At 32.2% G+C, this 12,198-nt stretch overlaps 1 protein-coding gene across 4 annotated transcripts in view; it reads right to left on the bottom strand.

Moving 5' to 3' along the window:
* Positions 1-3,173: 3,173 nt before the first annotated feature.
* The window catches only part of LOC106469546 (biotin--protein ligase-like), an 81,230-nt gene continuing 72,205 nt past the window's right edge, over positions 3,174-12,198 (bottom strand). For all 4 annotated transcript variants that reach the window (XM_022398086.1, XM_022398084.1, XM_022398085.1 and 1 more), the window contains 3 exons: positions 9,825-9,939; positions 8,761-8,974; positions 3,174-8,115 (listed from right to left, as the gene is read on the bottom strand). In XM_022398086.1, the coding sequence (XP_022253794.1) occupies positions 7,953-8,115; positions 8,761-8,974; positions 9,825-9,939 (492 nt within the window). In that variant the 3' untranslated portion in view covers positions 3,174-7,952. The remainder of the gene's footprint in view (positions 8,116-8,760; positions 8,975-9,824; positions 9,940-12,198) is intronic.

Raw genomic sequence — 12,198 nt, 5'->3', positions numbered from 1 at the left:
GTTTGTATTGTGGTGTGTTTTACAGGGGTAAGAGTAAGTACGCCAATGTCTATAATAGTAAATATTTTCATTTGTTTCTAAGGCTAGGGATGGATCCGCCTGAATGTAAAGGCTAGAGAAGCGTGGTATACAGGCATACCATGCATTCCCCCCAGGTGATATATAGAATTTTTCAACATTTCTGTTCATGTCGTGTATCAAGTCTTAATGTAAAATGTTGTTTACGTGAACCACTAAGTTCCTCTTACCCTAGTTACTCAGGGCACTAGAACAATCACCAATGACGTTCTGTACATTTTCTTGTGGAAAATATTTCTGTCACATCAAATACATTGTATAGAAATCGACGGTATTTTTTTTCCACTAGCAAGATGAGTGATGCCTAGAGATATGACGTCCCTTATTTTGATTTAACTAGAACTTAACTTTAACAATACTGTTACGTCTCCGTTTGTTAATTGATTTTTCCGTAACTTCGTTCCGACGAAACTTTAACGACACAAGTCTTTACTTAATAAAACTGGTTTATTCCTTCCGAACACAACCCTACGATAAACTTAATTTCAATATTCGCGCTAAAACCAACACTATAACGAACGAACGTTAACTTCAACAATACGTTTCTCTCTGACCGCAGTTCAATTACTCATTACCTACACACACATTACTGCGTCACGTTGTCACCCTCTTATGTATACCAGACTACCCTATCTAGTAAATGCTAGGGCATTCGTGAAGGAACAAGATAGTTCTAGAAACTAGAGGGCGTGAGAATAGTCACGTGATCTCGATGACGCAACAATACGTTTGAGAACCTTTACATAGCTTAACTCTCCAGTAAAAGCGCCACACCTACATTCGTGTTTAGCACTGATTCTTCTTCGAGTGAATAAAGATTATTTTACTGTGTATATCTTGTGTCCAGCCCCCATTTTTGTTTGTGAAACTCACTCATGGTTAAGAAAAGTCACATTTCTACTTTGCAATACATTTTGTTGGATAGTCAACATGGTTTCACTGGTGAAAAAAATTTGTCTTACTAATCTTTTGAAATTCTATGAAGATGTTACTGCTTATATAGATGAATTTATGGGTGTGGATTTGGTTTATCTGGGTTTTCAGAAAGCATTTGACAAAGCGACACTAAAAGGCTTGTTAAGAAATGGCTTCTAAAGGCACGGAAGGCAAGTCGGCTCATTGTATAGAAAGGTAACTGGATGAAAGAAAGCAGTGGGTTGTTCCAAATGAAATTCAGTCAAACTGGGTTAATTTCACAAATGGGGTACCACAGTTCTCAAAGTAAGGACCTTTGCTCTTTTTGGTTTACATCACTGGCATATATGAAGGAATAGTCAATAAATTACTTAAAAGTTGCTGATGATGTTAAGGTCTTGGGTGTTGCTGTATGGAGGATACTGATGCTTTACAAAATAATTTAGATTATTTGGTGAGTTGGGCAAATTAAAATGAATGGTAATGCATGTGGGTTATCATAGTTTGAATTATAACTTTGATGGGACTAACCCTAAGAGCGTTATGGGAGAAAAGGATCTTGATATTCTAGTTGATAATTATCTTAAGCCATTCATGCAGCGCATTGTTGCTAGTGGTAGAGCAAATAGAATTTTAGGTTGTATCTACAGAAATATTGTGTTTTAGTGTATAGGTAACTAGTTAGGCCACATTTAGCGTATTGTGTTTAGTCTTCGTTCCTTATATTAGGATAGAAAGGCCGTCATACAACGGCAGGTTAGATTTCTGAAAATGTTTCCTCTTGAAAAAAGAAAGCTAGAGAGGATCTGATTGAGGTGATTAAAATTAAGAGAATTGATAGTGTTGATGCAAATCTTTTTTTACACTTAATGGTAAGAATAGTAGGATTAGGAGACAAATATCAATTTTTGGCAAGGTAGAAATCACCTTCAGCTAAGACAGTTTTATTTTTCTGACAGGTGGTTAGCCTTTGAAATGGGTTGCCTTCAGACACGATGGATGTAGTAAATTTAAGGGAAACTTGATAAAGTCTAGGTTTTATATTATATATATATAGTGGATGCATACCTTGTTGTCCTTTAATTTAACATTATATTTTATTTGTGACAATAGATTGGATTTTCTTATGTTTACAATGCTAGTAATTTCCTCATAGAAACTGTTAATAAAGTCTAGCCTCACAACATAGCTTTCAGGCAAAAACTGACCATTAAATATATGCAAGATCCTTATTATTGTTATTTTATGACAACAGAAACTCATCTTCAAGATTGATTAAATAATGTTAAGTATTAGGTCAAATTTTCTAAAATGTATACATAATTTCTGTTCCATTACAAAAAATGCCTAATGATATCTAGCTAGATATAAAAACTTTAACCTGTTATTTTTAACTTTCCCGTTTTGTAAGTTGTTGCTCTACCATTTGGAATATGTTTACTATAGTTGCCATTCCCAATATTTCTAAAATTATGATGCATTTTCTTTTAAACAGGGGAAATCACAGTTTATTAAATTATGCCATTTATCTCAAACAACCTAAACTTTCAGGGATTTAAGTGAACTGTTGTACAAAAGAAGACAAATATGCTTCAAATATTTAATGAACCAATAATTACATTTGACATTCAAGGCACCAGTATTTACAGCATACATTGACCAAAAGGAAGCCCCTTCTATTCAGAGCCATTGCCATACAAGATTTTATATAAATAAATGTTTGACCTGTTTATTACAGTACTTCTACTAAAATATTTAATAATTTTCCAAATAATAGGTCCAAATATTCTAACTTTAACAAATTCCATTATTATCACATTTTTTTCACATACAAACACCTGATTCTAGATATACGCTACTTTAAATTCCTTTTACTTCCCTTCTTTTTACCAGAACAAATATTTTCATCAAATCAATTGTTAACATTCCAATGTTGTAGTCAAATACAATATACCATCCTCCCTACTTGCTATAAATCAATAACATCTCAGTAATAACTTTAGTTTGTAATTCTTTCTTTGGTATAATATGAGAGAATAGGTCATGAATGTGTGATGATCACATATATGAGATTAACTTCCAATTTAATCTTTATAACAAAAGATCATTTTGGGTTAACAGATCAAAATAAAATCTCAAGTAAACAAATTTTCCCACTTACACTTGATTTCTTTTTTTACAACAGAATACTTATTTTTCAACTCCAATGCTGGATATTAGTATCATCTTAAAATTAAACTGCTGTTTTAGTTTTGGGAAAAAACTTTCGTTTCTGAACTTCTGTGTATGCAGCCTAAAATGGCAAAGCATGATCTGTTAATGGGTAACACGTGTCACAATTTATCACATATGATTGATGATAATAATTCTTATATTAACTTTCCCCAGTAAAAATAGAGTATTACTAGCATTTTAAATACACTTTATTAGTTGTATTCCAAAGTAAATAATTATTATAAACCTTAATGTGACATGTGTGATCTCAATTATTTTGTGTTACATTAAACAGGTACTATTATTTGAATATTAATATAAACTCCAGAAAAGTCAAGTTTTGTAAATTAAAACAAAGTAGTTAAAAATTACTTGGATAAACAAGAATGCTAATTTAATGGTTCACAGTGTTATGCTTCACTTGCTTGTTTATTAATCTGAAGGCTCTGTTATATAAACTGATTTGTCACTATCCATCTCTTATGGACAAAATAATGATTTTTTTTGTAGTTGTAAACTTAATGTCAATTACACTTACATTCCTTCTTTCCACTTTACAACAGTTTTGTTAATAATTATACATACATACACACGTTCAATGTTAACAGTGATACTTATCACATTAAGTGGCAATTTAAAGCATGTTTCAGAAGTTTTGAAGCTGTTCTTTGCTAAATTAGTATTACGAACTAGCTAAACTAAGCTAAAGAAGTCTATAAAATTACAACAGTTCACATTACTGTTATATTTGAAAAATATTATAATAGTTTTTTTAAACTATACATTTTACCTAATCATAACAAACTAATAAAAAAAAACAATACAATTATATCCAGCCATATAGACAGGTCTTTTAATGTGCCATCTGATCGATTAGATATATATGAACAATAGCTGTAGAGATAAACATTATTTATTGCATAACATGGGTAAGCATAAGGATCTCAATTACTTCGCAAGGGGTATAATGTCGGGAGTTCATGATTCAGGTTTATTGTTCATGGAAGTGATAAAGTGGACAAAGATGTCTGTCAAAACAAGCTCCCAGGTATACCTGGAATGGGAAAACATCAACTGGTAAGCACCTCAAAAGAACCACCTACTATATGGATCACTGACTAATGGGACATACTTTTGAAAACCACAGGCATGCAACAATCACAAAAAGCATGTAAATGGTCAGCACTGGACATGAACATAGCATATTCATGAGAATAATATGCCAGGAATAACATCCAATACATCATATCAACAGTTCAGACCACCGGATGTGGTGTGAAAGTCAGGGGATTGCTCAGCTGGCATGGATTAGACCCAGGAACTATCTAGGGATCTTGGCTGAACAACTGCACCCAACAAGGCTGTTAATGTATTCAGACACTGATAGGCTCTTTTAGAAATGACAATGTCACCATCCATCAGATCCACACTATGCAGATTTGGAAACATAACATCGCCTGCACGCATCTTCTCTGACCACCACAGTTTCCAGATTTCAACTCAACTGAGCATCATTGTGACCCCATCAGGGCTATTCTCATCTTCCATACTCTTTAATGACACTACATCTCAACTTTCTGCAGGAATAGTGCAAAATATTGCCAGACGTTTACTGCAATTTTGTGGAATTGATGCCACTTCTTGTAGCTACTGTTATTGAAGGCTTATGTGGTTCAAACCCTTACTAGGTGCATTCTGTAAATTTTTGAGTAGTTAGTGTACTTTCTTAATATGTAAAACTGAAAGAATTGCATTTGCCAAATCAGTTAAACCATACTTTAGCTTCATTTTTATGAAGAATCAGTTATTAAGGTATTTTTGTACTACTCAAATAAAAAGGTTTGATTTTATTAGTTACTACTAATAATGTAAAAACTTATTATTTTCATGATTTTGTCATTCAACACAATAATCTACAGAAAAGAGGTGGAATAGCAGTAGCCTACTATGAATACAGAAGAGAACTTTGAATTGCTGCTCTTTCATTTGCAAATAGTTTAACTATACACAGATAATTCCGTATTCAGAGATGAAGACTAAACATAAATTACTGTTGATAAATTGACAGAAAGTTGAAAATATTATATTAAAATTATTTTGAATATGCAAATCAGTAAGTCATTCACAACAACAGCTGATATAAAGTTGTGGTGGAACAGATTGTATAAGAACTGTGTTTTAACATTATTTGTAATTTTATAGGTAGTGTGATGACACCCAAAACTGTTCAATTTTGGAAGAGAATGTAACAGCCATTTTCAATCCAAAATATTCATACACTCGGCTGATAATTGTGTGCTCAGATTAGAGATTTAGAATTTCCAAGATGGAGATCTCCCTTGTACTTAATGGTATTAGAAAACAAAGAACATGGATCAACTTGATGCATCAAGAACATTCCAGAGACCTGCAACAAGTGTATCCCAGCCATGGTATGCAAAGTGCAGCATCTTATAACAGGTGAGAATCCACAAAGACAAAGATCAATGGCTGCAACAAACCTCAGCATCGTCATAGGGGCAACAACATCAAGTATGTTGGTGATATCTTTGTTTTTGTTAATCAATATTATTTATATTAAAGAACCCTTTTGAACTGCAAATCTCGATCAAATGATGATGAAACCTTGTCAAAATGTTGTACATTTGCTGTTATGTTAAACTTATATTAAAGATTTTCTTCATTACCCATTCAAGCCATCTCCAACCATTATTAGACTGTATAATAACTACGTTTTAACATTATTTGTAATTTTATAGGTAGGGTGATGACACCCAAAACTGTTGAATTTTGGAAGAGAATGTAACAGCCATTTCCAATTCAAAATATTCATACACTCGACTCATAATTGTGTGCTCAGATTAGAGATTTAGAATTTCCAAGATGGAGATCTCCCTTGTTCTTAATGGTAGTAGAAAACAAAGAACATGGATCAATTTGATGCATCAAGAACATTCCAAAGAGACCTGCAACAAGTGTATCCCAGCCATGGTATGCAAAGTGCAGCATCTTATAACAGGTGAGAATCCACAAAGACAAAGATCAATGGCAAAAGCTGTCCACATGCCCCAGGCAATAGTATGCAACATAATAAAAAAGAATCTCCATTTGGAAATGAGGTCAACAGGGTATGGGATAACCAAGATAAGATTTGTAGTCATATCTCCTGTTCAACCATTGTATACTTCAAACAACTGGAGAATGAAAAAGATATTCATGCTATTCTGTATGAAGACATACTGGTCAAATCACAGTTGCAGCACTTATGGATTTCTGTGCAATTAGACTGTTAAAACATTTCCAGGGAAACTATTGTCCTCCTAAACTAGATGGATCATGGAAAGTTTTTAGGAAGGAATAGTATGCTTCGAACATTACAGTCTTTCCATGAAGAGCCTTTTGCAATGGAAACTACACTGCAGAGATACTGTCAAAATGCATGGTTGTCAGATAGAGCATGCTCAGATGTGAGGGCATGGATAATAATGACATGGTGAGGCTCCAAAATCATTTTAATGAAACGTAATCAAACTCTGTAAATGTACAATTTAAAGAATGTGTTTACACACTTCTATATCATTATAAACTTTGTCACCACAAGTTATATTTAATAATCTTTATTTGTGCGTTTATTAACAATAGTATAATTAATAGTTAAGATATAACTATTTTTATATGAATATAAAATCCTAATTACATTTTACTTATAATATATTTTAATTTTCAAAAGAAAGACAGTTCATTCAATATTTAGCAACATTAACTGATTCTGGTCACCATTGTAAGATTTCATGCTAGTTGTTCAGGAAATCAGCAACTTTAGTGTGAAAAACACATAAAATACTACCAGTCATAAAAAAAAGCACCATTCCCAAAATGTTATTTTTTAAAGAAATATATAAATGTATATCAGTAGTTAAAAAAGTGGTACAAGTATAAGTTTGATAGCCTACTATTCACACAAAAACAACATCAACTAGAAAAGAGGCTATAAAACAATACCTGTTTATCTTGTAAAAAAAAAAAAGTGGTTAAAAATGAACAAGTGATATTTCTTATATAAGTACCAAAACCAGTACAGATAGAGAATATTTTACAGTTTTAAAGACAATTATTACATTTTTTTTGTAAAAGCACCATAAACTATTCTTTATTAGTTTACTAGGCATAAACTTTTTATAATTTAGATATACAAAAAGCACAATATTCATACACACAACCATAGGATAAACATTGAATATTTATATAAAAAGGGGAACAAAAACTGGTAAGCCAGTTATTGTAATCCAGTACAATGACAATGGACTGATATAACTTAAAAATAAAGTATTATCAGTAAACTAAAATGCTACTCAAGTAATGTTCTCATGTTACGTAAGCGTGAGATAACAAAATGCATTTTCAAGTCATGATAAGTTTAACCTTCATAAGTGTCAACTCACCTGCAAAAAACAACATAAAAATACAGTGAATTTTAATTGGTAGTTTCCAGGAAACTTTATTTGCTCATTAAAAAAAAAAAACAACAACACTAGTTTTATAAACAAATTAAAGTTTAACTTAAACTTCTCACAGCAAATTGCTAGAAATCTTATTGTTTCTGATCTTAATTTCAATTCAATGAGATTTTTTTCAATGTTGACATATTAAAAAGCCAACCAGTTACTTTACATAGAATTGTGTGTGGGATTAATCTGCTTTGGAGTACATTCAACTGGTCATTATGCCTTTGAAATTGTATACCCTTATTTCTTCTGTCTGATTAGATTCTTCATCATGTCAAAACTGTTGCCATCTGACTGAAGTGAAACAATTCCAGATGAAGTATTTACTTCAAGAAACCCAAACTTGTCCAAGCCCTGAATAGATGCCTTCTCCTGCAGTTCCTCCAACCAAACTTCTTGCTCACTAAAAACCGTGACAGAAATAGATGGCATAATTATTGAAAAGCCACTGGTAAAATAATTATCATAAATATATATATATATATACACACACACACACACACGCACATATATATATATATATATATATGTATATATATATACATACATATTGAAATTACACTTGTTCGATACAAGATATTATGAAAATATTCATCAGGAGCTCATATCCAAGTTTCCAGATAATACTTAAAATCATCCAAAGTTAATATGATTGTGAGGGTTAAGATGTTAATAAGGGCCTCACTTTAACACATACACTAAAATAGGCCAAGATTAAAACTTGTAAAATAAACTGGCTTTTATAAAACTATTAATAAAAAAGGAGATTACAATGTATAAACTCATTAAACACAATTACATATTCAAGATTAAAATATTAAACTAAAAACCGTCTTCAAAATTTTCCTAGTGAATAATGTAACTTTCCAACTGAGCTACTTACACTCAGCTGGTTAACAAAGGTTATGGTCTCTTATCATATATACAACATTGAGTATTATATAATAGTATTAGGTTGACTTACTAGGGAACAGTGATTCATTTCCTGAACACATAAAATATTTATAATAGTAGTGTGGAATAGTAAACAAAAAACATAGGTACATACTTATGTAACCAGTAAGAGTAATACAGAGGTAAGATCCTAGAAGCCCCATGGGTTTGGAAAGAAGAGATTAGAGCCTCAAGTCTTGTCAAAGTCTGAGCTATAAATTCTTCAGTTGTCAGTTGTTCAAGTTCTGAGCCAGTAGCCTGATTATGAAACTTGATAAGATCATTGACACACATAGTTGGATTGCTGTTACTAATATTGATTCCACAACCTACAAAAATATCAACAAAACAATAAACTTAGCTAGCAAACACAACTAATTATTCAAGTTTAGGGTCCAAGTAACAAATAAACACTCCCATAAAAGGATATTATTAACACTAGTCAAGAATAAGTTGAATGTAAACTTCAAGTATTTGTTCCCACAGTTCAATTACATGATCAATTTATTAATTGAATTTACCATACTGCCATTTTTAAAAGCTTAACTAGAAGAATTCCATTCACTACGGAATCTAAATAAGACAGATAACAAAGCACACAGAACTTTTTTTTGTAAGTTTTTCATAAGGATTGTTTTGTTTCATTTCTTTCAGACATTCGTGTCAAGTTACATGAAGGCTATCTGCACTAGTTGTCCTTAGTTTTGAAGTAAACCATAAGAGGGAAGGCAGCTGGTCAACTGCACCTATCACCAACTTTTGCACTACTCCAATAAAATAATAATGGGATTTGACCATCACTCTTATAATGCACCCATGGTCCCAAAGTGATAAGTTCAATATAACAGGAATGGGACAATCAGCAGGCTATACCTGACCCTCATCATGATTGTATTTATAATCTGTTATGCGAATGTAAACACCATCAGTTATATTATATATAAGAACAGCTGAATAGAAAGCAATCTCTTATTCCCATGAAATCAACTTTTTCACTAACCAGATAACTTTGGATGGCCGGTACAGTTTTGAGGCTCACCAGGGCTGCTTTATTTTTGTGAAAACAAAATTACTCTATTTTTTATCATATTTACATTCTTACAGAAGTATTTTCTCAAATGCATTCACAGAATAGTTACAAATTTGTACAACAGAGTAGGTTAAATGTTCTCTACTTACCTATGAAACAATTGACTGTTTTTCCACATACTGATGAATTGACAAGCACTCCACCTATTTTGGCATGGCTTCCACAGTAAATGTCATTTGGCCATTTAATCTTGAGGTTTATATCCTTTTAATTCACAGGAGTAGTAAAAAATATGTATTCTGGGTTTTCAGACCACTTCAGTTAAATAGACTGACTAATTTAATGAAATAATATATATATTTTAATCTATGTGCAAACACATGCAATTACACAAAGAGATTTAACAAGCAAAATCATCAGACATGCCAAGTTCTAACACAATGATTGTGAAACTCACAAAATTTGAATTCTTGTCATATTCACTCATTTTATGTTTAAACGGTCTACACCTTAGTTATATTATACATTACAGAACTTTGTGGTCAATGAAAATTCATCTGGTGGGTAGTCTCTCTCCTAGTGGTTTTATTATTTTACAGTGATTCCTTCCAATTTAAAATGCAAACATTTTTAAATGATTCACTTTCATGATTTGCTTGTCAAAAGCAAAGATTTGGTATTATCCTTTTATTGCCTGCATGAAATGTTTAAATTTGTGTATGTGCATTAATGCCACTTTGTATTGCAAAGTCAGTTTTTCCTTTTCTTCATACTGTGTTACATTAATCCTTTAAAATTCATCAGAATGCACCATTTGGATACGTAAAATCTTTAGTTATATAAAACTCTCCATAGCTGTTATGAATTAATTACAACTCAGAAGCAACTTCAATATGTAATTTGTTTTTTTAACTGCATGACAGACAACAGGTTATATATATGGAGTGATAATAGTATACGAGATTAAATTGGTATCTAATGCAATATTTATGATAAAAGGAGACTGTTTAATTAATAGATTTAAAAAATGTAAGTTTAAATGTTCTTTTTTCTTGCAAGTTACATATAAACTGATTGAGTTTTTTTTAACATTATTAATAGTTACAACACAATACAAAATTCTTCTTCTTCAATTGTAAACTAAGTATTGGTTTAGTCTTAAAAAGCAATTTAAAATGCTTTTACCTTTCATGTATGAAGTTTTTATCAGCCATTTATCTTTCATTCTTTTTGAAATTAGGAAAAGTTGTCACTTCCTTATAACAACTTTAATGGTTCTAACCATACTAATTATTTAAGTACAGGTTGCATTACTTCTGTTAAAGTTATCATGTTTTACTAAAAACTAACTGAATTAAAAATTTCAATCAATAAACATTGTTATGACATTCATGCATTACATTTTCCCTTAGTTTAGGGAATCTAAGTATAAACTAATTTCTTTATTTTAATATTTAGTTACCTTATATTATTATTGTCAATTATTAAATTATTTACAAATATGTATCTTACAGAAATTGGAAATGCTGATAAATTCACAGCAGATGCCAGTAACTGCAGTGATTGCACATAAGATATTTGATAACACTTTGAGCAAAATGTATATATCATATTTTTATTTATTTTGTTAAAATAAGGTCAATAATATCATTTCATAGAACTTAAATTTCAATCTTTGAATACTTAAGTCTAAAATACATATTATAAATGAAAAAAAATTAGTGTACGCCAAACACGGGGATTCCATATCTTGTACAAAAAATGCTAAAAGATCAGTAACAAATTGAACTTCACTTGAGCAGACTGATGCAGGGAAAATAAACAATAGATCCAACATCATATTATGTCAGATGCTCACATTTACAAACTAAAAATGGTTGAGATTTTCCAAATTATCTAAAGGTTTATTTGTGGATGCTGAGGAAGAAAACCAAATACGAGGCCTGTGAGAAAAGTATCCGACCTTTGGCCGGGGAATAAAAACTGGCATACCTGGAGCGTTGGAAACCTAATCACCCTCAAAGTAGTCTCCTTGGGACTCCACACACTTCTCCCAGCGGTGCCGCCATTGTCGGAAGCATTCCGAGAAAGCCTCTTTCGAAATGGAGTTTACGTCGGCTGTCGTTGCAGCCATAATGTCCTCTCTTGTCTGAAATCGCATTCCTTTCAATGGCCTCTTGAGTTTGGGGAACAGCCAGAAGTCGCAAGGAGCCTGTTGAACCACAGGATTCTGGTTTTTCGCCAACAAAGTCTGAATCAAGTGCTAGGAATGTGCTGGAGCATTGTCGTGATGGAGGCGCCAATTTCCTGTTGACCACAACTCCGGTCTCTTGCGCCGCACAGCATCACGTAGGCGACGGAGGACATCCCTGTAGTACTCTTTGGTGATTGTTTGACCCTGTGGTGCATAAGCATCACTTTGACGTTGCTGCGCACTTGGCAGGCCTTCTTTGGTCTTGGTGACGTGGTTCAACAGGCTCCTTACTTTCCTGATATTAAAAGTGCCATTTCCTTATTTCAGAG

The sequence above is a fragment of the Limulus polyphemus genome, unplaced genomic scaffold, assembly GCF_000517525.1.
Source record: "Limulus polyphemus unplaced genomic scaffold, Limulus_polyphemus-2.1.2 Scaffold3538, whole genome shotgun sequence".
Classification (NCBI taxonomy): domain Eukaryota; kingdom Metazoa; phylum Arthropoda; class Merostomata; order Xiphosura; family Limulidae; genus Limulus; species Limulus polyphemus.
Note: the sequence above shows the minus strand (reverse complement) of the source record. Positions and strands in the feature narration are given on the sequence as shown.